Genomic DNA, 24,527 nt, shown 5'->3' with positions numbered 1-24,527 from the left:
CCCTTCCGGGCTGGGCCGTACTTCCGGGGTCAGCCGGCGGGTGCCGCTCTGCGCCTCGCCTCTATGGGTACGGTCCGCCCGGTGGGGGGAGCGCGGAGCTGGCGGGGCGGCCCGGCCCGGCCTGGCGGGTGAGGCGTGGGGGGGGGGCCGGGGCCGGGGCCGGGGCGGCAGAGCGGGCCTTCGGAGGGTCGGGGGCACAAGGGGCTCGAAGGGGCCTTCAGTGGGACGGGACGCGACGCGGAGTCCCAAGGGGAGGGGGGCTTTGGGGCACTTGGGGGTCCCCTGTGGGGCAGGGAGTCCCATGGGGGGAGCGGTGGGCATCTGGGGGTCCCCTTATGGGGCAAGAGTCCCACGGGGGGGGTTTAGGGAACCTGGGGGTCCCCTGTGGGTCAGGCAGCCCCGTATGGGCGTTACGGGACCTTGGGGGTCTCCCGGGGCCGCGGAGGCACGGGAAGGTCCCCCCAGGGCTGGGGGGAGACGGGCCCGGTGGGTGACCCGGGTGCCGGTGGGAGCCGACGGCGGCCGGCCAGCCCCGGGGGTGCTGGGGTTGCTGCAGGGTGAGGGGTCCCGCTAGCCACTGCGGGGGGTGACGGGGAAATGGGGTGGGGGTCCCCAGCCCGTCACCCGGAGCTGCCCTTCCCATAGGGGCTGCTCTTCTCCTCCCTTGCTGAAAGCCAGCAAAATCCCGTGGCTGGGGGTAGCTGCCCTGATTGCATCAGTGGCCGCCTCTCCGGGGACACAGCTTCATGCCGGTGGCGATGCCGGGGGCTGTGGGGTGCTCGGCGTGGCCCTGCCTGGCCCTGCCTGCTGCTGCCGCCTTCGAGTTACTGCTCTGGAGCTGGTGAAGTGCTGCCAGCGAAGCCAGGAGGAGAGAGAAACCTCTGCCCCCGTGAGCAGGCCGCAGCATGGCAGCCTTGTTCGTGGGCACCGTCATCCCTGATGTGCAATGCCGGGGCCGGTTGCTGTGGCAGCTGGAGCATATTTCAAATTCTGGGTGGTGTTAATGCCCTGGCAAAGCTCAGCCCTAATACAGAAGCGAACTGGTTGCTGCCTTCCTACCTGCCCGGCTTTCCGACAGCTATCTCTATTTGTATCTGACACCCTTCAAAGCAGCCATCCCAGGCAATTTGTTTTCATTTTTTTTTGGTGAAGCAAGTCATGGATTTAATTATCTGAGGACCTTTTGTACCTTTCATTTGCTTTTCAGAGTTAGCAACCTGTTTCTTTCCTGCGGAGAGGGTGTGTCAGTTAAAGCCACTGTGTTTCTGTGGGACTTTAAACTTCCAAGTGTGACATTTCTTCCAGTCAGATGTAACGTGGTATACACACTTGCTTAAAAACATAATCTGTTCATGCGGGTATGTGTGGCAACGTGAAGGGACTTCTGTCTTAGTTGTGTTTAATTATTTAAAACATAAATGTGATGCTTTTGAACTAATGTTAAAGTGTACAAGGGAGTGATTATTTTATCTGCTTTGCTTTCTGTGGATATTTGCAGTCATGTCTGAGAAAGACAGCAGTGAAAATCTGAAAGAAGAAACCTCTTACGAAGATGAAAATGAACAGAAAGCAGAGGAACTTGGCTGCACTGAGAGCAATGAAGAGAGAGAGCAAGAGCTTGAGCCTGTGCCTATGACTCGGAAAAGACCTGAACCCAAACCCCCAAGCCAGCCTGCTGCCACAGAAAAGCCTGTAGCTGAAACCCTCAAGGTATGTTCCTGTGCTAGCTCTGAATAACGGGACTTCACATTTCATGGCTTTGAGCACAGAAGAATTCTGAGCATAAGCCCCAATCCTTTTCTGAAAATTCACATTGCTATTTATCTGAAAAGAAAAAGCTGCGCAAAAGTTACACGTCACAGACTGCTCATGTTCCTCTCCTCGCCATAATACCTGCATCACTGTTGTGGTTTAACCCCAGCCAGCAACTCAGCCCCACGCAGCCGCTCGCTCACTCCCCCCTGGTGGGATGGGGGAGGGAATCGGAAGAGTGAAAATGAGAAAACTCGTGGGTTGAGATAAAGACAGTTTAATGGGTAAAGCAAAAGCAGCGCACGCAAGCAAAGCAAAACAAGGCATTCATTTGCTGCTTCCCATCGGCAGGCAGGTGTTCAGCCACCTCCAGGAAAGCAGGGCTCCATCACGTGTAACGCCTGCTTGGGAAGACCCAACGCCATCAGTCTGAACATCCCCCCACTTCGTTCTCCTTCCCCCAGCTTTATATGCTGAGCATGACGCCATATGGTGTGGGATATCCCTTTGGTCAGTTTGGGTCAGCTGTCCCAGCTGTGTCCCCTCCCAGCTTCTTGTGCACCCCCAGCCTGCTCGCTGGTGGGGTGGGGTGAGAAGCAGAAAAGGCCTTGACTCCATGTCAGCACTGCTCAGCAGTAACGAAAACATCCCTGTGTTATCGGCACTGTTTCCAGCACAAATCCAAAACACAGCCCCATACCAGCTACTGTGAAGAAAATTAAATCTATTCCAGCCACAACCAACACAATCACTCTCTTCTGCTTTTCTTCATTAAAGGTCTCGGATTCTCCTGCTGCAGTTCAGACAGGATGGGGGTACTGGGGAAGCTGGGGGAAATCTCTTCTGTCAACTGCGACTGCTACTGTAGCTACTGTAGGTAAGGCTCTTTCTGGTATTTGATAAACATTTTAACCATGCTTCATGTCTCAAGTTAGTGCTTTTGAGCTTGTTTCTAGAGAAGGGGATTTCTGTTATAGCAGCAATTATTGGAAAAATGTCAAGAGAATTGTTCAAGTAATGGGGAAAACTTGTACCAAAAGGTGTAGTGAGATTAAGGAGATATGCACAGCCAAAATTACTTTCAAGTTTTTAAGGCGTTTGCATAATTTTCAGCCGGTATTTTCAACTGGTATTCAGCTGGTATTTACAACTTGATTTAAAAGCTGAGATGAAACCCGAGTTCATTACATCGGTAAGCAAGTTGGATAGGAGGTTTTAGCGTTGGGTAAACTGTCTTGAACAGGAGGAATCCAGAATAATAAAAAACAATATGCAGCCCTAATCCTGTTTCTGTTCTGATTTCTGTTGTATGTCATGGTTAAAGTAATGCTGCTGTCTTCTCTAGGTCAAGGTATTTCAAATGTCATAGAAAAAGCAGAAACAACCCTTGGGATCCCCAGTCCTAGTGAAATCTCTTCAGAGACTAGAGATGCTACAAGAGGTCAGTTATTACTGCTCAAGAACAACACTGAAATGTTTCTCGTAACATAATCAGCCCCAAAATAACATCACCTTACTCTGCATCTTGCATATTGAGGTAGATATCTGTGTGCTAAAATAATACTCTATTGCTTACTTCTCTTGGCTCTGAAAAGTGGGTAGGAAAATAATCCCAATTCTAGCCCTGCTCCTGGCTGACGCTTGGTGTTTGTTGATTTTTTTCCACTCTGCAGCTGACGGGATCTTTTTTTGGGAGTGAGGAAGTTAATTTTCTGCCTTCTAATGCATTCTAATGCAGGAAGCAAGAATCCTGGTGCTAGCAGCACAGATGCAGTTGATGATGGCAGTTCCTTTCCTATTGCTGGGGCTCTTGGAGTTTTATCAACCATCTCTACTGCTGTCCAAAGCACAGTGAGTGAGTTGGGAATGCAGGAGAAAATGAGTTTAAGAGAGTGTTGGGGTTTTTTGCCTTTCATCTGAAACATCGTAAGAGGAAACTTTTAATTTTGACTTTTCTGGGATGAATGGTGAGAAACTGTTTCAACCGTCAGACAGTCTTTATCCTGTGCCTTGCTTCTAACTGGCACTTAATGTGTAAGTTGTCTTGAATTTTGATAGTTCTGTATTAAATGTTGATACATAACAAAAAAACCTAATGGTGGACTGTGTGGTGCGTGCATTTCTGTGCATGTCACCTCTGTACTCTGTTATCTCTGCTCCCTTCCTTCAGAGTATTCAGGTAAATGCAGGGTCAGACTCATTCCTGGAATATTTCCACTGATTTCCACAGAACTGTCTAGAGATGAAATCCATTCTCCTCTTCAAAAACTTCTGTGAAACTAGCCTAAATTGCTTGAAAATCAGCTTGCTCCTGTGACCATGAGAAATGCACTTCAAAGGAACCCATTACCCTCAGAAACTGTGCCTTTGTGATCTGCTGTCTTGTCAGTTTGCCCGTGAATCTGAAAGAGCCGCAGATGGAAAGCTTGCTTCTGCTTTTAAGGCTTGAACAAGAGTTAGCAACCAAAACCCACAGGTCTAGTGTCTCCTGATTGGAGGGATGAGAATGCAATACTTTAATACTTTAATGCGCTGAGAACCAGCTTGTTCACAAAATACAAATGTATTTCCCATCAGACTGCTGCAGCTGTCTGAGTGCTATATTAAACTGTTGGATGATAGCGTATTGTGGCTCTTTCCATATCCTTCTGCTCTCTTTGTGGCAGTTAGAGTTGAATTTTAGGGTGGCAAGGACTAATTTGGCTTTTATGTAAGTGTCCGGCATAACATCGCTGATATAAATCCCCCAATTCAGTTTCTTCAGTTGTGTAGTCTTCTGTGAGTTTTACGCGCTGTCTATATCCAAATCTGATTCCTAGGGAAAAAGTGTTATTAGTGGAGGTCTGGATGCCTTGGAATTCATTGGGAAAAAGACAATGGATGTAATAGCTGAGGGAGACCCTGGATTCAAAAAAACAAAAGGCCTAATGAACAGAAACTCTACATTATCTCAGGTATGGCAGTTCCGTATCAGCTCCTCATTGGTTTCTCTCACTTCTTCTCCCTTCTTTTGCGGTCCTGTCATTAAGCAACCATTTTTTACTATTGAACCAAAAGCCTTCTTCTCCCATATTCTGTATCTTCTGGCACTGACCTGAGTCCTCTGCTTTTCTTTTTCAGGTCTTACGAGAGGCAAAGGAGAAAGAAGAGCAGCAGACAGCTGCTGAGGTTACCATGGCTACGGAGAAGAAAGCCCATTATGGGTTACTGTTTGATGAGTTTCAGGGTCTTTCGCATCTGGAGGCCTTAGAGATGCTTTCCAGAGAGAGTGAATCAAAGGTAATGGCCTTGAGCAATTTGCCTTCTATTTTGAGTTCAGCTGAGCAGGGAAAAAGATTAGAAATATGTGTATATCCATGTAAAATCAAGTGCTCAGAACTTGCTATAAAATGATTGATTACACAACTTCACTTTGACCCCTGCATTATGATCTGGTGTTTACCTTGGGAGCATTATGTCCTGTCCTCAGCTCCTAGAGCCATTCTCTTCACCCAGCTAGCCTCAGTTCCTGCATGTCTTCATCAACTTTTCACAAGTTACTGTCTCGTCATACCCACTTGTTTGCTGCCTTGGTCTGGAGAAGAGGAGAGTATTGTAAGCGCAGCAGAGATTGTCCTCTGTCTTGGTGCAGGGAGGAGGGCAGATCAGCATGCGATTTCAGAAGTCATTCACTTTTTTATGAAAGAAATTATTTGAATAACTCCTTAAGAATCCATTATTATCTAACAAGACTTCAGAAATAGGTCTTTTTCCCCTTCCCCCTTCCTGTAGGAAAATACCACTTTCTCATTAATATCAGTCTGTGATGTTTTTACATGCGATGTAAACCAGTGCTGCATCTTCCATCCTGTTTCTTTTTCTTGTTGGATTTATGATTCTCTCTTTGGCTGTGCTGCCCCTAACTAGGTGAAATCGGTTCTAAATGCCCTCTCTGGAGAAGAGTTGGTCACACTGAAGGAGGAAATGGAACAACTCAAAGAAGCATTTTCTTTACCTGAATTCTTTGAAGAAGAGGAAGAAGAAAAGAAGGGTAAGAGACCCCCAGGTTCTGGGAGGAGAAGCTGGTTCACAATGAAATTCTCGGTGTAGAACCAACCAGCCCTGATCACTAGCAATGGGCATGATGCTGAAGTTAAGTTATTCTTTAGCTGGATGCTTAATCCTAAAGCTGTCTGTGGCCAGGAGCATGACAGGTAGCAATACCCTTCATCTCTGGAAAGCTGCTGTGCATTAATTCTGTAGCAGGAACGATTTCTTGCCAGAGCAGGATTAGAGTTGCTTGACTCCTGGGCAGTTCGTACAACTGACCTTGAGCCAAGATGCATATTCAAAGAGTTGCTGGGTTCCCCTGACCATGAGGGAAAGACTGTGAGTAGAGTTGTCCGACCTGTGGGAAAGCAAAAAGCCTTTTTATTTATTTTTTACATCGGAGTTGCCACACAGACCAAAAGACTCAGAGGTGCCTCCATACACAAGAGCCATCTGATTCTTGAGGATTATGCAGATTTAAATGTACGTTTCTTGCATTGCTTTTACCTAAATGGCTCATCAGGGAGGGCTTACACATCTGCACTTGCTATCATTTAACATTTAATGTATCTTTTATATTTGCATATGATGGATCTCACAGCCTTCCCCCCACTGTTAACGTCTGCCGTGCCATATATAATAGAACCATAGGCTTTAAGTGATATTTCAGAGTCTCCAAGGTGAAGCGCAAATTAGTGCATTATAAAATGCTGCCTGTAAAAAAAAAAAAAAAAAAAAAAAAAAAAAAAAAAAAAATTTACCTTAGCTACAAGACCAGAATTGAGAAAGCAAAAGCTAACGAAGGTGGCACTGGTGTCTCCACCTTTTCAGAACTTACCTTATAAATTGTATTTAAGAGACCAGGTTTGATTCGTTCTTGCCTGAGATGATGATTCAAAGAGAAATAAAGTAAACAGTTGACAGACTTGTGCAGAACTAGCTGTGCATTGAAGTGCTGCTTATTCCTGTATCTGTCCTTTGTGTGGATTCTTTAACCTTTCCTGTCCTTTAGGAGATGAGGAGTTCACAAAGGAAGTAACAGAATTGTTTTCAGAACTGCGTATCTCCTCAAAGCCGGACAAACTGATCCTGGTGAGTTATTTCCCATCTTCTAAAAGCTGGAGAGATTCCTCACAGGAACTGCTGCTCGGTCCTGCTTTGCTTGTGAAAATATCAAATGCATAAAAACAAGCCGTGTTTTAGATCCTTTGACAATAGTAAGCAAAAGAGATGGGCCTTTTCCTTTGACTTTATGGGGCAAAATCGTGTTCTGTAACGTCTTTGGCTCTGAATCGGTAGACACCAGCGTGTCTTTGCCCTGTCACTGGGCAGTAATAAGTGGTGGCAAAGGTAACCGGGAGCAGTAAGCCTTCAGCCACTGCGATGAAATCAACCTACAGTCATGAATTGAAGCCCTGCTCTTGGTACAAAGCAGCTGGTTTTACTACGTTCAGAGGTTGGTATGAAGTAGAATTGCCTTTCTTGCCTTCATTTCACTACCCTTCAGATCCACCAAGTGGCAGCAGCATTCTGCAGACATGTTTTTAAAGCACCTCTGTTAGTCGTGATCTTGCTGGTAAACTCCAGCACCCGGTGCTAGAGAAATGACTGCCCTCAACTACATCAGTGCAGCCAACCCTCTACAAAGTTCTGAAGGCACTAGGATCATTTGTCCTCGTTCTTCTCACTAGCTCAGAAGTCGTAGCTGTTTCCTTCCTCTAGAGAGATCTAATACTCCATGTTTTGTGGTGTGCGGGAAGGCTTCATTCCAATCATTAAATACTATGGCACATTTTCATACAGGTGAGGACATCTGCTCATGAATGGATAACACGATTCAACAGTAGTCTTCCTAAAGAAGAAGAAGAGGATGAAGAAAACCAAGAAGTAGAATCCAGAGATGGTGACCATGATGCTAAAAAATCAGTAGAGGTAACTGAGTAAGGAAGGAAGAGAATATCTGACCGCAGAGTGTTTATCTGGCTGCTACGTTACAGTTATGATTCCCAGAGTTTATGGGTTTCTATTTCTGTGCAGATTCTGAGGTCTGAAAGGGCAGTGTAGTGATAGTATGTTGTGTCATTCACTTGTTTTAAATAATAAAAGCTGCTAGTTCTTGTATGGTATGGGAAATCTTTTTAACTCTTGCAGGATATTCATGCATTTGCCATAAGAAGTCTGGCTGAACTGACAGCATGCTCCATTGAAATGTTTCACAAAACTGCAGCTTTGTTTCTACATGGTCAGAAACAAGAGGTGACAGCCACAGACAGAGCCAAGTCCCTTTCACAGTAAGTTCATCTTTTAGTAAATGCGTAGCATATAATTACTTACATACTGATTAAACGGTCTAATAATTCTTCGCAAATCCATGGCATGCAGGGCTCTTGAATTCTGCGTATGTGTTCAAAGTTGCAATGGGTGGCATCACTACCTTCCAGCAGAATTCAGCTGTCTCTTTTTCCAGCTTAAAGGCGTTTCTTGATAAGAAAGAGGAAACACTACTTGAAAACTTTTATATAGCCAAGAATGCTTGTCCTAAGCTTGTGCTAGTTAGTAGATAGACATTTAAAATATGACAAAGCAGTTGTATAAAAGTGATTCTTAATTACCACTTTGTCAATCATTTAGTATGTTAGGTATGTGATATTGTAAAATTACTGCACTAATTAATAGACTGGTCTTACCAATAATGATGACATGAGAATTTTCTTTTATGTCAGGAGGCATTTGGCAAGTGTATGAAATATGCAGTATTTTCTAATTCAGAAAATGACACTTGTCAGTAAAAAAGGCAAGTTAGTACTGTTCCTTCTTGAATGGATGTGTCTGTCCTCTGAATGCTGTTTCAGATCTTCAGCTTTAATTATTTATTTTGCCATCTTTCCTCTCCCTAATTTATTTGGGGAACTCCTGGATCTTCATACACTGTTTATGTGCTCTATATCATCTTTGGTTTAATTTAGCTTTATATGCATGGAAACAAGGTATTTGTGTTTTAGAGGAATGCTAAAAGAAAGTTATTCTTGATGCTAAAAGAAAGTTATTCTTGTAGACTGTATTTACTACGTGGTTTTCCCACTCTTCTTCCACAGAATGACGATTGCTTTGTGTAAAGAACTGTCAGCTTTCTCTAAGGAGTTTACTACGTGCTTAACGACTGCAGGGGTAAGAGTTACACCATAGTTCTTAGGAATGAGATGTGGTTAGTTGATTACAGCCCTGGGATCTTCACCGCGAAGTGCTTTTCGTGTTTACACATTTATATATGCAGTTTCCTGCCCTGTGAGCTGATTTCTAGGTCAGCGTTCCCCAAACTGTGGCAGCTGAATGTATGCTGAGCTTTTGAATGCCTCCTGCTGCCTTCAGCCTGGCACAGAGTCGGGGTGGGAATTGGTGCTGACAGTACTCAGGAGACAGAAGAAAATAAGGTTTGTGATCCTGTAGTGGATTTTCCAAAACACTCGGATGTTACTGGAGATTAATATTATCTCTAAATTCTCCAGTTGTCCACAGTTCATTTGAAGATGTAATGTGTGTATTCATACATGACTTGTGTTGGGCACATGTGGGTTACTTTGTTCTTATTTGCGTGCTACAGGGCAGGTCCTCTGCAGCTTGTGACTTAGCTTTCCTACAGTCAAGGGAGCAATGGTGATTTTAAACTTACTGCGGATTTAGCTTTATCTTGCTTGAAGAAATGTGATCAAATTTTCAATCAGGATAATATATGTCTGATCTCTGCAGGTCAAAGAGAAAGCAGATGTGCTTAATCCCTTAATCACGGGAGTGTTTTTGGAGGTCAGTTATGCTAAAGTTAAAACTTTAAGCTAATACTTAAAAAATAGATATGTGGGTTTTTTTCCACTTAGTATCCTTATGCATGCCAAGTTCTCTAACCCATGGTCTAAGATTCTGCTTACCTTTCTAATAACTTAAAAGTTTTATTAAATGTCTGTAGATTTGCACAAGAGATGAGTTACTTAGTGAAGAGTGAGCCTGATGTGGTCTCAGCTGACAGTTACGATGGGTCAGAAGACACATATTAAATTCAGCAGTCTGGATTTCTAGAATTTAAGTGTCCACGGTCAAACCTTAGACAAGCTCAGAAATTAGCGTGCAAGAGTCCCAACGCTTCCTAGCTGTTAAATTGGTTCTCAATGCTTGTAAACTTCTGAGGTGTGGTAGGAAATGGGTGTTTCCTATTGGTGTGTTCTTCCTTCCTGCCACAGCATGCTTATGCTTCACTTTGAAGTAAATTCTTCTCATCTGTAATTGAAAACAGTATCCTGCATTTGGATTGCACCTGATCTTGTTTGGCAGTTTTTAAGCCAGTTGCTTTTTTGCCTAGTGGCATAAAGCCCCTCAAAAACTCAATATTAAATTGATTTCTAGAATGAAGCCTTAAAAATCCAACAAGCACTAGGCTTCTGTTTATGTGCATTAATCAATGCTGTTTGAAGTGAGTATGTGGTTAGTAAAGCTGATTGGTAGCATAATTATTAATGTGTGTATTTTGATTTTTGTTTTCACAGGCTTCAAACAGTGCTTCATATATCCAAGATGCCTTCCAGCTCTTGCTGCCTGTGCTGCAGATCTCTCTTATTGAGGCTAGAACGGAACTATCACAGCAATAAAAATCCTTCTAATTAAGAACTTTTCGACCTTCCCACTTTGTAGTTTCCATGCTGGAGAATGATGTAACGACTGTTATTAAAGGGAAAAAGATTAACTCTGATCGCTGCTACTGCAAGAACGGTGATTAAATGCAGTCTGGCAATGACAGCTCTTACAGCACATTGTGAGATGTGATTAGCGTAGTCCAGGCTGGTGGACAACGTGACAGACTTAAAGTGCAGATTGCTTCTCTGTTTTCATGGACTGTCTGTATCTTTTCACGGAAATCCCTCTGCTGTATGTGTTAACAAGCTCTTTGGAGAAGCTCTCTGGACTGTGAAGACAATGCTGGAGAAAAGATTAGCAGCTGGATAGTTAGTTAGCTAAAATCATGGTGTGATTTTTAAGTCAGAGAGACATAATTAGGTTCCTGATAGCTCTGCGTTGGTGTTGAAGTGAATATTGGATAGGAGGTGCAAGAAAAGGCAAATATTTATTATTATGAACCCTGCAACTTCTAGGCTGGAAAGAATAGAGCGGAGAGGATTCCTTATCGAGCCATTGTTGCTGAAGAGAAGCCCCGGCTTCCTGAAGATGTCTGTTAATGACTCAGGGATGTGGGACGGGGACTCTCACTAGGGTGCTGTTTCTCATTCTCTTGCAGAGTGCTTGCTTCAGCAGAAGCTGGGAAAATGTTGATCTGTCCCTAAGAATGTGGGTACTTTTCTTTATAGCAATAAATGAGAACTGGCTAAAAGGAATTTGTTCGTGTTTGGGCAATTTAATGAGAGAATTTAGCAGGAGGACTCCCCTTTTTCAGTGCAGCTTGACATGTCAGCCACAGACTGTTCACAAACTCAGATACTGCTTTTCTCCTGTTTCTGTGTAAAAACACTACAATGCAATGCTCCTTCTTGGAAGGTATATTAAAGTGGGGGGAGAGGAAGCAATTTGGTTCTGTTAGCGGGAGTCCTAATTTGTCTCAGAAGCTGCTCCACATATGGTATCTGTTTCTTTGTGCTGTGAAAGTTCCCTGCTTTGTTCCTTTTTGCAATTTCTATCTTTTGAGCCTGCCCATGGGGAGGGAGCAGCCTCTGTTGGAATCACAAGAGCAGAAATGCACAGCGAAAATGGAACTTCAAGAAGTCCAGAATAGCTAACCAGAGGTGACTGAGTGTCACACCTGCCTCTCTACTTGCTCATTGGTAACAATGATGCTCAAATCCCATTTTGAAAATCCTCTGGGTTTTAGCAGGTCTAGCACATTTCTGCTGTACTGAAGGCTTAACATTCCTCTGCCCTATTTGTGCAGTAGAGAATTGTCTTTATTACTAGAATACCTTTTGGCTAATGTTCCTCTGATTTTTATATATATGGAAAAAGGCTAACCAGTCCTGGTTAGACTGGTCAGATCTCTAAAGAGAGCGCCTTTTTTTGCATCGTAAAGAATACTAGACTTGAAAGGAGTGTGTCTGGGCTAAAAAATCTGCACTACAATAAACTATATTTTTTTTTTTCCTTTTTTATGTTGATAGCATTATTAAAGAAAGGATTTGTTTTGACAACCATTTCAGTTAAGAGCTATCAAGATAGCAATGGGCGCGAATGAAATGAGGAGAAAGAACTGCGTCTTTTTTCTTCTCAGCCCTGACTGGTTTGTGGGGCAGGGCTGGGAGCTGGGGCATTTCTCATGGCAGGGTACTGTCTCATAGGAAAGAGGGCTCTGAACCCTGGCTGGGGAGTGAGAGCTCCCACAGCCGAGCTCCCAATTCCTGCATCAGTGCAAAATGGCAGCTTTGCTCCTGCCGCAAAGCCAAAATTTACAGAAATGTCAGAAGAGAAGAAATAAAGATAACGGGGTTTTATGAAGCAGCAGCTGCTTTTCTTGCAGATAAATTCTACTGACCTGCAGTGCTTTAGTGTAGAGTAGTTTAATAATTAAAGGAAATGAGGTGATTTTTTTTTTAAATGCAGATGGTAATTCTTTCAGTCATATGCCCACCTGGATTTTTTTTATAGCAGCCAATAATCAGCTGTGCACCAGCTTCACCTGTGTGCCAGTGCAGGGGCTGCAATAGATAGCCAACAAGAACAGCTCCACAGTTGCTGAAATCTTCCTACCCAAAGGAGTCATCAGAATTCAGCATCCAACTGTCTGGAGGTCTTACTGCTCTGCCTTGCCTTGCGTGTGAGCCTAATGAGAGCTGGCAGTAATTTGAGCACTTCTGGTAGTGTTTGGGGAGGTGAGAGGTGGCTGAGAATAGATAAGAGTTAGCGAAGATGCTGGCAGTGACTTGGAGGGGGAAAAAAAAAAAAGCTTCCACAATGATTTTCTTTCCTTGGGAGAGTTTCTGTTACTCGCAGCTGTAAAAGCTGCTTCCTGGCAGCTGCTGTGGAAAGGCTTAAAACATAAGCCCCTGATGGGCTTTGGGGCTTGCTCCTAGCCCTTGCCCAGCCAGCTTCCCAGGGACTCATTTTTCATTATTAAAACGCGCACGTTCAGTAGCAGCAAAACCTCTGACACAGGCGGGATGAGCAGTTGTCCTCGTTTGGAAGAAGCAGCAGCTACTGGTTGCCACTGGTGGCCCCGAGCAAGGGGACAGCTGTCCCAGGTCACCCGCAGCACAAATTAAACGGCCTGACTCCGAGGCAGGAAGGGGAAGAGAGCTCTGGCATTTCTTTCCCCGGTGTGCATGCTGGGTCCTAAATAAACAGTGGTCTACGATGATGTGATTTAAGCAGAGAGATTGGTCTTCTGTAGCCAAAGGCTTCTTAGCACAGAAATGAAGGACATAAGTGCCCAGTACTGTGCTAATTAATGTTTTCTGGGAGTGTTGCTAGTCCCTCGCAACTCTGCACGTTGATAGCAGCGCAGAGGTGGCCATGCGCTGGTGTTTCGGGTGCTGGCTGGCAGGTTGCTTTCCTTCCTTCAGGGGCAGCTTTGTGCCCGCTGCAGGGTGAGAGCAGAGCCCATGCAGTTTGCGGGCTGGGACCTGGAAGTAGCTGTGGCTGCCACCCTCCGCTGTCCTGCTGGGTGGTGGCAGCCACCCCTGTGCTGTAAGATGCTGCTGACTGCAGCCTGGCCCGATGGCCGGGGCAGTCCCTGAGAGCTGGTTAGCTGGGATGACGCTTTGTGTCCCCGTGTCCAGGGAGCGATGGCAGGGCTGTCCCCTGAGCTGCTCTAACTGGAGGATGCTGCAGGTTTAGGTCCCTCATATCAGAGTACTGAGAGCCCGGCTGGGGCTGGCAGGGAGCGAGCAATGACGTCCCCAGTTAGAAATAAGATCGAACGTGGTGTTTGTGGGGGAGGATCCTCGTAAGGTGGCAGGAGCTGCTCAGAGGAGTGGGGTTGGATGCCAGCCGGTCCTGACACCAAACAGCCTCCCTGGATCTGTTCCAGGGTCCCGCACTGTGCTCCCTGAGCACGTCTCCACCGAGCTCCTGCACTGTACCCTGAGTTCCCTGGCTGCATCGACCTGGTGGCTGCATCGCGCTGGGACAGGTGGGATTGCTGCCATCATTTACCCCAAGACTGAGTGCTGGTCACCGGGAGTTCCCTGAACGATTCGTGCATGAGCTGAAGCATCTCTGCTAGAAAGCACCACCGCTATTGATTGCAAAATTGGCAGCAACAGGGACTCTGCTACCAGCTTTGTTGAGCTGCTCCAGGGTTTATCCACCCTTGCTGTTAAAACCCATCCCTTATTTCTGATCTAAACCTGCCGAGCGAACTCTTGCTCTGCATTTGGGGCTGGGGCAGACATGGCCAGGTTTTTGGGAGAGTGACTTATGCAGGGAGCAAGCAGCTGTGTAGGAGTTACCCAGGGTTAGTCTCACTCGGTGGGAGGGGGCTCCATACATGCTGCAATTACTGTAAATTAAAGTAAAATGACTGTGGGAACAGCTTTGTTGTAGAGTTGAAGGTTTTAAATGGGGCAAATCTTGCAGGAGAGGTAATACCTTTTATTAGGTGAAGAAAACAAATTAGCTTTCAGGTACACAAGCCCTTCTTGACATTGTTGTTACCTGTTATTATCCCATATTGGTGCTATTAGAAATGAGGGCATTGCGTTAGAGGGGAAGCACGTTATGCAAGTGTTTAGACCTGCTGGTAACTGCTCTCTGCTGACAGGTATTTGCTTAATGATATGTTGGAGTGAAAGCCAGCAGCAAGGACAAGCATCAGAGGGAGCTGGCAGTGCTGAGCTCTGCCTGGTCTGGCCTTGTCTGGACCTCCTGGAGCAGCCTGACACCTCGCACCAAGAGGGGAGCAAGGACCTGCTGGAGGTTCCTCCCACTGTGGTTTTAAGGACACCCCCAAATCCCCTCTTCTCTGCTTCAGACAGGGTCCTGGCCATAGCACATTCCCAGATTGAGTTCCCGGTGCCCCCACTGGTCCTGGGGCTGGTCCCTGTGGGTGTCTGCAGCCTCCAGAGCTGCCCTGGCTTGCTTGCAAAGGGTCAGGAGGTCTTTCTGCTCCTGCCCACACTGGAGGCAATGTCTGTGAGCCTCTTGCAGGTACAAATGGGACTGGTCATGTTCCCGGTGTCATGTGCTGCCTGTGGCGGGTGGCAGAGCCAGTTTTTCTGCTCTGAAAGTGGGACTGGGGAGGAGACCGCAACACTCAAATACCCAGATCCCTGGTAGCTGCCAGCCAGGTGTTGAGGAGACCGCTTGCCTTTTTCAGCTCCAGGTAAGGTGCTTTCCTGTCTCCCTCATGTCATCGAGGGGATTTACAGAGTCGCCTATCAATTTTACGAGCTGGAGAAGCAGAAGGGGAGGGCAGGGTGAAGCAGAGGGTGTAGAAGGAGCATCCCTGGGATGGCTCGCATTCCGTGTGGTCTTGGGGATGGGAATCGGGCATCATGCCTGAGCCTCGTGGGAAGGACTTCAGTCCTCTGGGTGAGATGGGAGCAGGCACAAATACTGTGACATGTAAGCCCATTGTGCCTGGGGGGGTAAGGCCATCTGAGCTATTGCACCTGGTGGGGTATGAATACGCAGGTTTGCTTCATTAGCCAGAGATCTGATCCATGTGCACCTCATGCTTTGCTCGGCTGTGGAGAACAATTGCAAATTGTCAGTGAGGACCATAGAGCTGGTGGCGGGGTTTTGCTGGTTTGACTGCCTGGGCTTTAGGGAACCAGCTCATCTGGGGCAAGGAGACCTGCCTGCCCGAAATGCCGGGTGGCTGAGGCTCTGAAGGAACAGGCAGAACTGGATCTACTGGTCTGTGATGGAGGGGGGGGGGAAGAGCTGAGCGTTGGTAGCCATCATCTGAGCCACCATCTAAGGCAGGGGCTGCACAGGGCGATGGGTGGCATCCCCCAGACAGGAGCACAGCAGAGTCTCGGGGTGGGGGAGCCCACCCCATCTCTTGGAAATTGGCTAGGTTGGTTCCCAGGGACAGGATTACCAGTGTGGTGGGGAATTAAAGGGTTGTAACCCCCCAGTGGCATTTCTTAGCATGCGCTGGGGAAGCACTACCCCTTCCCAGCCCTGGCTGCTGGGCTTTGGTCTGGTTGCCCATCTCTTAGTGCAAAGCTTGAGGTCCATCTCTGTGTACCTCTGTGTACCTTGTGCCTTTCCTATCTGCTCACCCCCCGGCAGTGAAGGCACAAGGCAGGGACATCCCCTGCAGATCTGGGGCTGGGCACATGCCGCAGGAGCTGCGGAACAGCTTTGGTGCATAGGACCTGGGGTCAGGGCATCAGCTACACCTGCACCTTCCCAGGGGCTGCCTTTTCTTTTCTTAATGTTTGATTATTTTTAATGATTTTAGATTAAAATGTAACTATATTTTCAATTAGTAGATGCACTTCTTAATTACAGAGATGAATTAGATTACCGTTCATTATTAATTAGATTTTAACTTTGCACTGATTACGCCTTTTATCAGCCACTTCCCTCACTCCTGCCCTCCCCGTCCAACCTGCCTCTCCCCCGATGCCGCCCCAAACCCCACTGCTTCCCGCTGCCCTGCAGCATCCCAGGGGTTTTAAAACCTATCTAGAAAATACAAATCAATGTTACTGGCTCAGAGGCTGCGACCGGCTCTTTTAAAAGCCCAAATACCAACCAGATGATGTCATTTTGTGGCTAAAAAAAACATTAAAAGAAAGCATTCATATCCTGCGTCCCTCTGTCAGTGGCTGGAAGAGAAACTGTTTCCAAATTACCTGCTGCGGCAGGGGAACGACCTGCTCTTCCCCGCGAGCAGAAGAGACCCGGTCCCTTGCCCCTGCTGCCTTCCCTCTGCCCCGTTTTGCCGTTTGTGTATGAGAGGGAGGGTTTGACCTGCCTGGGCTATTTCATGGACTTTGTTTGGTCCTGCTATTTTTAAAGCAAGCTCTCTTTCTTTTCATCTGTCACCTTTCAGGCACCTAATCAATGCTCGGAGTTTTCTTGCTGTTGCTCTCGGCTTCTCTTCTGCTCGCTGCTGTCTCCGTCTCCGTCTCCCTCCCTGCCATGGCCCTGTACCTGGGGGAGGTCTCATTTGTGCCGGGGCTTCCTGGGAGCCCCAGCGCCTGCTCTCTATTGATTCATCCTCATTTAATTTTAAATATTTCTGTAATTTGCACCTGCTCACGGGGGGGTTAAGGCATGTCCCTGCACATTTGCCCTGAGATTTCTCTCTCTGGCTCCGTCACTCTCGCCTTTCTGCTTCCCCAGGTGGGGGGCAGTGGGTGCTGCCCAGATGGGCACAAGGTCTAATCCTTTTTTTTTCTGGAGGCCACAGACTGCTTTACCCCTTTCCCTGCTGTTTTGGGGGGAAGTGTACAGGGCCTCTTCTCTGTAGACGAGAAAACCGAATGGTGGGGTCCAGGGAGGTGTTTTCATCCCTGAAAAGCTCACCTTACTCCACCCTCCAGTTGCCCCTTCATGTCCTCTCTGTGCCATAGGTGTGACGGTCTCGTGCCCCAGACCCCTCTGGCTGCGGTGAAATGTCGACAATTCTGAAATGTGAGTGTTTGGTGTGAACCCAGGGGGACCTGCTGGGTTTGTGTGTGCTGGATGCTGCACGCTGGCAAAGAACCTTCCTCTGTGCCCTGTTGTAGGGTTTGGACGGGAAGATAAGGAGAGAGAGGAGAAGGAAAAGGACAAGGAAGAAGTAAAGGAAGAAGAGGAGAAGGAAAAGACCGAGGAAGAAAAAGAGGAGGACAAGAAGAAGAGGAAGAAGACGGAGGAAGAGGAAAAGGTAGGGGAATGATGGAGTTTTCTGCAGATCAGCTGCTGAACCGTTTGCCAGAGGGTTTCCAGCCCCAAAGTCCCCAGCGTGCTGCTCAGGGTGAGCCCAGCACTTCCCAAACCATCTGATGCCAGGGACCATGCTGGTGACCCCCTGGACCAACTGTGCCACTGGCTGTGCAGTGTCTGTGGGGCACCCAGTACCCTGAGCACCCGCTGCCCAGCATGCGGCAGGATGGGGCCAGCTCTGGCAAGGAGGATCGGTGTCCCAGGGGGAGGCAGGCAACTACAGAGTATGGCCACCTCTGCAGCTGAGCACGGTGCGGCAGGGACGTGAACGATGCAGAGCTCCCAGGTTACCACTGAGCCCTGTGGAGAAGAATGCTTGGCACAGGCAGGCACGGGTGGCAGCCAGGGTTTGTAGGGTGTTAGAAAGCACCAGCCCCAAATGATTTACAACCTGGCTGTGAAGGGAAGGGAAGCTGTGTCTGACCCATGGCAACCCCATACCTCTGACAGATGGAGCTAGGCTGTGGACAGCCTAGAAATGAGGACATGAGGAAAAATTTCTTTACTGAAAGAGTGGTTAAACATTGGAACAGGCTGCCCAGGGAGGTGGTTGAGTCCCCATCCCTGGAAGTATTTAAAAGACGTGTAGATGCGGTACTTAGGGACGTGGTTTAGTGGGCATGGTGGTGTTGGGTTGACGGTTGGACTCGATGATCTTAGAGGTCTTTTCCAACCTTAATGATTCTATGATTCTATGAAATCACACTGTGTATGTGGCTTTTCCATTGACAGACAGCTCTTTCTTTGCTCGCAATATTCCTAGTTAGTTCTCCCTCCTTTTCCTCCTATTTCAACTCAGATGAGATGCTGCTGTGGACAGCGATGCTGTCTGCGCTGCACACATCACCAAATCCTTGCTCTTGGTTCTGGAGATCTCTGCAAGGCCATGGGCACACATGGGTCCACAGCAGCACTAGCGCTGCAAAGCCTGCTCGAAATACCCACAAGACCAGACATCTTTCTGACTCGAGGCTCTAGGTTGAACAGCAAACGGGGTGTCAGGGTCCCCGGTGATGCTTGTCCTTCTCTCTTCACCCCTGCAGGGGGATGGGGAAGAGGACAGGAGGAGCAGCAGCAGCTCTGACTGTGACTCGGAGGGGGTAACCACATCAACAGCTCTGTGCTGGGACCTGGCTGGCCCAAGGGATTTGAACCTGCAAACCCCTGTGTGGGTGCTGGTTGTGGGTGCTATTGAATACCTACGGGTACCAGGGGATGGGAAACAAAACACCCAGCACTCCCCTCATATGGTGTCCCTTTTCTTTTTGTTCCTGCCCCAGGACCATGGCAGTGACAAGAACGATGAGAAGGAAGACGAAGATTAAACTTTCCGTGCTGGAGCGGCAGTGCGTGCCCTGGGCATGCCGAGGAGATGGGGATGCAAAAGGCAGCACGTGCTGGAGGGGGCCTGGGCCACTTTTAGCCAAATAAAGGTGTTTGTGGGCTCCAAAGAGAAATGCTATTTATTCATCCAGTCACACTGCCTACCCAGTCCTACCTGTCCCTCCTGAGAAGGAAACAGCCGAGGAAAGGCAATAGGCAGGGAGCCGGGATCTGGGAGAGTACAGGCAGGTTTTGCTCAAGACCATGGAAGAGTCTGGAGAGAAATCCAGGGGCTCTGGCTGCCTGGGTTTGCATAGTCCCCCAAAATTAGGTAGTACCAATGTCCTCCCTGTCTCCTCCACGTTGCCTCCTATGGGATGGAGCAGCCTGAGCGGGGACAGGCGGGCTGTGCAAAAGGCGGCTCCAGACGCCTGGGGCTGTGCTGAGCTGTTAACAACTGACTGCGATTTCAAATTTATCAAAAACATACGAAAAGCAGTTACAGGCGAAAAAAAGCCACCCCCCCAACCTCCCTTTCTGCAGTGCTGCCCCCAGCGCGGGGGGCTGAGCGTGTGCGCAGCCCGCAGCCCCGCCGTAACCCGCCTGGGGCTGGGACCGGGCGCAGCGCCAGGGGAAAGAAAGGGGGAAAAAATTGGGAAAAATGAGCTGGCACCGCCATCTACCGGGGACGGGACGAGTGGCAGCGGGTTCCCGGGTTTCATAACCGCTCGGCTGTTTTGTAAGGCTCCCGCGGCGCGGCCGGGGGCCCGGAGCGCACCGGCGCCGGGGGCGGTGCGGGAGGCGCAGCCGGGCGGCCCGGGCTGCCTGCGGGCTCCATCCCCTGCAGCGAAAAGGCACCTCGGAGGAGAAGACTGTGCCCTTAAGAGCAGTGCCAGCACCCCGCTGCTGCTGGCGGTATTAGGCCAAGCCCAGAAGTCTCACTGTCAATAAAAACTTCAATGCAAGCTTGAGCACAAGCTCTCCCTGCTGCGTTGCTGCCTTGATTTGTTTTCCTTAAGGAGTCTATTTTTGAGGGTATATTCCTGACTAATGCACATTTCAGACAAAGTCAAGTTTTAGAGCCAACATCGTAGAGGATTTTACTTGAAACCACAGAACGTGGCTTTAGATGTCATTTTCATGGAACAAATGCAGCTGGCTCTTGTATAATCACAACAAACAGCAGGAAAGATGCTGAGGAATGTTGTCTTAATTATCCAGCACAAAGATTAAAGGGAAAGTACAAAGACAGGAAAAACAAACAACCCCAAAAGCTAAACTGGGTTTCAATGCCCTGGTTTGGCTTCAGCAGGGAAAGGCCGAGTCAAAGAAGTGACTTATTGCTGCATGAACAAGGGCGCCTTACTTTCCCCTCCATGCAAGTACGCAGGATTCTTGCACAAGATGCAACCCACTTCCAAATAGTATATGGAGTTGCGGCATTTTATAGTCCCCTCAGGCCATGCTTCCGCAGGATGGGAATCTCTTGGAATAAATTCTCTGCGTCTGGACACGAAAAGGGGAGGTCCTGTCTTTGCTTTTTAAGTTAAAGGTTGGAAACTTTTCAAGCATGCTGTGCCGGAGTATTTTCCGAGGTCAAGCATGCCTGTAGATGCTCAGCTGGAGCTGAGAGGTGTTGCATCTCACTGGAGTGAGATTCTGCTTTTCAGCTGATGGCAGATATCTCACCTAACAAGCTAAAAGCCCTAAAATTGTCCTCTGTACCTTGTGCCCCAGCTCCCAAAGTGGGTGAAGCTCACGAGTGGCTGTCTGCAGCTGACCCCACCAACATGTCCTCACAGCGCCCAAATCCCAGCACCTTCATGTCTTCGGAGCCAGCGTGGGTACACCCTGCACTGCTGGGTGATGGCGAGTGCCGAGCCAGGCAAAGTTTTACTGTTTGCTGTTTGTGTTTTATGGTCTCTGCTTCAGGCCACTGCGCTAAGCTCTGTGCAAATATAACATGTGCAGCCAGATCCTGTAGCACAAGAGTAAAAAGCAAAACACACCCAGGGACCAGCTGTGCGAACATCCAGGCATCTCCTCTGGCAGCCGAGAGGTTCTCTGTCCTGCCTTCGGCACCTTGCCCTGCACGTAGCTCGCTCCCCTCTGCGCCGCTGTGCTGCCTTGATTTGAACTGGTCAAGTTTCCCCAGAAAGTTGCAGGGGTGAAAACCATTTCAAATTATCTGGCATCCCTAAGTCCTCGTTGCATCTCAGCCCTGGCTTGAAGCCAGGCAACGTGAATGGGCGTATAGAACAAGCATTCGCACCAGCCACGTGGATTAGGGCTCTAAAAACACTTGGTGGAGGAAGCAAAAAGCAGGTGGAACATTTGGCTTTTGGGGATGCTGAGGACCCTTAGCCGCAGGGGGACAGTGGCTATCCTGTGGGACACGTCCCCCAGCACGACCTCGGTGTGCCGAGATGGGTGCTTGCCCACAGACGTGACCGCCAGCAGCTTCCCAAGCGCTGCTAGGCATGAGGTCTGACTTCACCAGGGTGTTTGACCACCTCATTTGCTTGAAGCATCTGCAAGGTTCAACTAGGGGCTCCTTGGAGCTGATGTGCCTTCAGCTGGCTGGGAGAGGAGCACAGACAGAGCCGTGCCGAATGCCCATCACGTCAGGCTCTGGAGGGGTGGAGTAGGAAAAGAAGACCAGCAAGAGAAACTGGCAGCCGTGGAGTTACTTAAGCAAGTCTTGTTTACACACATTACCCCTCTATATAATAACCTTGGCTGGTCCTTGGGGAGCAGGAGGGGTTGTGCTGGCCCTGCTCACAGCATCTGGGGGGACCTGCAGGGACCCCGCATGGCACGTGGCCGTCTGGGGCCTCGTAGCAGCAGAGATGCCAAGAGAGCTTAGGCATGGGGAAAGAACTGATTTCCATACCATTTCATGCAGAGATGCCCCCAAATGAAGGCATTTTTCTATAAATACCAACAATTTCAGAACAGAAAGGTTAGACCTTTATTTTGCAATGAAATTTTTCATCTTTTATTATATAAAGTGTCCTATTAGGGATACAAGCCTCTCTAAGGTAGAGATCAAAAAGAAATCTTTCCTCTGTTCTCAAGTGACCTTCTGCATGGAAAAATTCAAGCTGCTTCTTCATTCCACTAAAAAATGGGAACAGTTAGAAATCCTGACTTTCCCAGAGAAGCCGATTCCTGCAGCCCTGCTTATGATCTGCTAAACTCTGCGGAGCGCCAGGCAGAGGTTTCCTATCAAATGACTCTTCTATTTTTGCATTGAATAATAAGAAAAGCAAAACCCAAACAGAACTTAGAGTCTTGCAAGTGAAGGGTGTTTTGGAAATCCCTGCTTCTGCTCCTGCTCCCTGCAGAGCACTCACACTCACTCTTCTCTGGGCTGCATCCTTCTGCAACTTGTCCCCTCATTCTGAAAATCTGTAAATTAGGACTTTTTGCTATGTTAATTAGCAGCTAAAAGTTATAGCAGAGCTTTATTCACTGAAGCGCTTGGGATTCATTTTCATAAAAATGACTCTAAGGATACATAACTTTCACAGCACCTTTCTCTCCCCTGCAAACCCTTCTAGGACTCCTGCATTTGCTCTTTCAGAAGAGAAGAGCAGGCTCTTTACTCCCCAAATCTCACTGCAGTACGTTCCTAAAATCCACACAGAAATGGTGCCAGGCTTCTTGCAAAGGAAAACCTGCAAATTGCTCTGGCAGATCCACCAGGACAGGTTTCTTGGTGACAGATCTTCCACCGAGTACTAACAACCTGACCTCTTTAAAAGCCGTGACATCCGCATGTTATGAAAGCGTGTGCTGGCGGCGGGGCGATGACTCACTTACCCAAACACGATTCACCTGCCGTCCAAAGTGCAGCAAGAGGTGGAGGCAAAACAGCTCATGAGAAAAAAAAGGCACAGCCAGAAATACTCGTCTGCTCCCTGAGCAGAAAGCTCTGCCCAGGCCACCGCTGCTGCAGCCAGCCAGGGAGCCCCCAAGCAGCTATTTATAATTGTGGTAGAGACGCAGCCTTGCTCATCCTGCCTGAAATCCAGCCCAGTGCCTGTGTTTAGGGCTTCACACCGGCTAGCTGTGGGGAAGGGGGGCTGCAGGAAGACCCTGAGCAGCCCCCTGCATTGCTCCCTGGGTCTTTAAGGTGCTTCGTTCTCTCTGTGGTCAGACACGGGTCTTAGCTGGAATTTGAGCCACTGGCTTTGCAAAAGCTCTTTTGTCCTCATGAAGAAGGACACTGAATTATCAGGCTGGTGGTGGTGGAGATGCTGGAGCTGAAGGAATAAAGACCACGGCAGAGGATGAGGAAGCTACAGACAAAAGCTTATCTGGAAAAATGTCTGTACAGGAGCCAACACCAAGAGCAGAGAGAGGGGGAAAGATCTGCAGCCCCCTGGGCAGTGCAGCCGGGGCGAGCACTCACCTGCCAGCTCTTGGCCACTGGGGAAGGGGTATTCATGGGGGGGATGCTCAGCTGCAGGACCTCACAGTTTGCCCATGCTCGCCCTGCACCATCACGCTGGGATGCCCCAGACAACCCCGCTGGCACCAGAAGATTCGCTCCCAGTCGGTGCCCTGGTGAAGGGGAGCTGGGCTCCTCCGCCAGTTAGCACCCTCCTGTCACCCATTAAGGACAAGCTGGACCCTGGACCTGACCTGACCAGGGCAGGATAGAGGCATCACTGCAGACCAGGCTCTGCCATCTGCAGAGCCCACCCGCTGCCACTTGCAGCCTCCTTTGGCAAAGTGAAAGGAAGCGCTGGGTCCCCGCCAGCCCTGCTGGCATCTTTGTCAGGTGGGTGGGAGCTAAACAGGAAAAGTAAAAAAAGGAAGAAATGAGAGAGGCGGCACATACTCACTTCTTGCTGGGGCAAGGAGCCAAGGCCACACGGGCTGGTGAATGAGTGGGGCAGGGCAGCCTGGCAGGTCCCGAGGTCCGGTGATGGGCCACCACGGCATCACCCCTGGCCACACGTCCCAGGTCAGGCACATGGACACACAGCAGCTTGTGAAGCCAGTAACTTTTGTCTGACCCTGCAGTAATGACTGATTATAGATCAGCTCTCCCCATCCAGAAGATGAAGTGGGTGATGTGACCTCCAGGTCTGGCCCACTAGGATGCAGCTCCCTGTGGATGCTAACCCCCTTGGAAGTGGAGCTTGCTGCAATGTAAAGGTGGAGTCATGTCCTCAGAGAGTGGGCTCGTTATGGCTTTTCCTCCTCTAATCACTTGGTTATGTTATCCATGCCCTTATGCACCCTAGGATTAGATGGTGCTGAACAAGCCGTGCTGACTTTGGGCCCCTCCATGGGATCTCCTACAGATAGGGGATCTTCAGCTGCCCTTGAAACACCAATGAAACAATTGCAAAGCATCAAGGCAAGCTTATAGCACCCTGCACTGCAGACCATGGTCTTGTCACCCATCCTAGGGCTTCCCCCTGGATAATGGGGACAATTCTGACCCTGCTTTTAGCTGTACTCCCTTCTCAGGGGTTATGTGGCTTGTACATGACTGCCCATGGAAAAAGACATCTCCATGCATTTTATGTGGG

The 24,527-nt window shown here is 48.5% G+C and overlaps 1 protein-coding gene and 1 long non-coding RNA gene across 5 annotated transcripts; both read left to right on the top strand.

Annotated features, from left to right (window-relative positions):
* The first annotated feature begins 16 nt into the window (after window positions 1-16).
* Window positions 17-11,159, top strand: FAM114A2 (family with sequence similarity 114 member A2). 4 transcript variants are annotated; one of them, XM_076350438.1, is made up of 14 exons: window positions 17-67; window positions 1,499-1,710; window positions 2,530-2,629; window positions 3,098-3,193; window positions 3,491-3,603; window positions 4,572-4,706; window positions 4,873-5,031; window positions 5,659-5,782; window positions 6,794-6,873; window positions 7,585-7,713; window positions 7,933-8,072; window positions 8,877-8,949; window positions 9,529-9,582; window positions 10,317-11,159. In XM_076350438.1, exons 1-14 carry the CDS (start codon window positions 64-66, stop codon window positions 10,416-10,418), a joined length of 1,521 nt encoding a protein of 506 aa, XP_076206553.1. In that variant the 5' UTR covers window positions 17-63; the 3' UTR covers window positions 10,419-11,159. The 4 variants fall into 4 exon arrangements, with proteins under 4 accessions (XP_076206553.1, XP_076206554.1, XP_076206555.1 ...); XM_076350439.1 differs by lacking the exon at window positions 17-67 and adding an exon at window positions 87-128; XM_076350440.1 differs by lacking the exon at window positions 17-67 and adding an exon at window positions 87-133.
* A 6,138-nt stretch (window positions 11,160-17,297) lies between these two features.
* LOC143166228 (uncharacterized) lies at window positions 17,298-19,100 on the top strand. Its single transcript, XR_012996380.1, has 3 exons — window positions 17,298-17,361; window positions 17,457-17,596; window positions 18,936-19,100. It is a non-coding gene; the product is annotated as an uncharacterized LOC143166228 (long non-coding RNA).
* Window positions 19,101-24,527: the final 5,427 nt, after the last annotated feature.

This window comes from Aptenodytes patagonicus, chromosome 12, assembly GCF_965638725.1.
Source record: "Aptenodytes patagonicus chromosome 12, bAptPat1.pri.cur, whole genome shotgun sequence".
Classification (NCBI taxonomy): Eukaryota; Metazoa; Chordata; class Aves; order Sphenisciformes; family Spheniscidae; genus Aptenodytes; species Aptenodytes patagonicus.
Note: the sequence above shows the minus strand (reverse complement) of the source record. Positions and strands in the feature narration are given on the sequence as shown.

What these genes read in the sequence shown, in the direction of transcription:
- FAM114A2 (XM_076350438.1), top strand. An exon ending in AGAGGAAGAAGAAAAGAAGG is followed by an intron (nt 5,783 to 6,793) that starts GTAAGAGACCCC and finishes CCTGTCCTTTAG; the next exon opens with GAGATGAGGAGTTCACAAAG. An exon ending in TCACGGGAGTGTTTTTGGAG is followed by an intron (nt 9,583 to 10,316) that starts GTCAGTTATGCT and finishes TTGTTTTCACAG; the next exon opens with GCTTCAAACAGTGCTTCATA.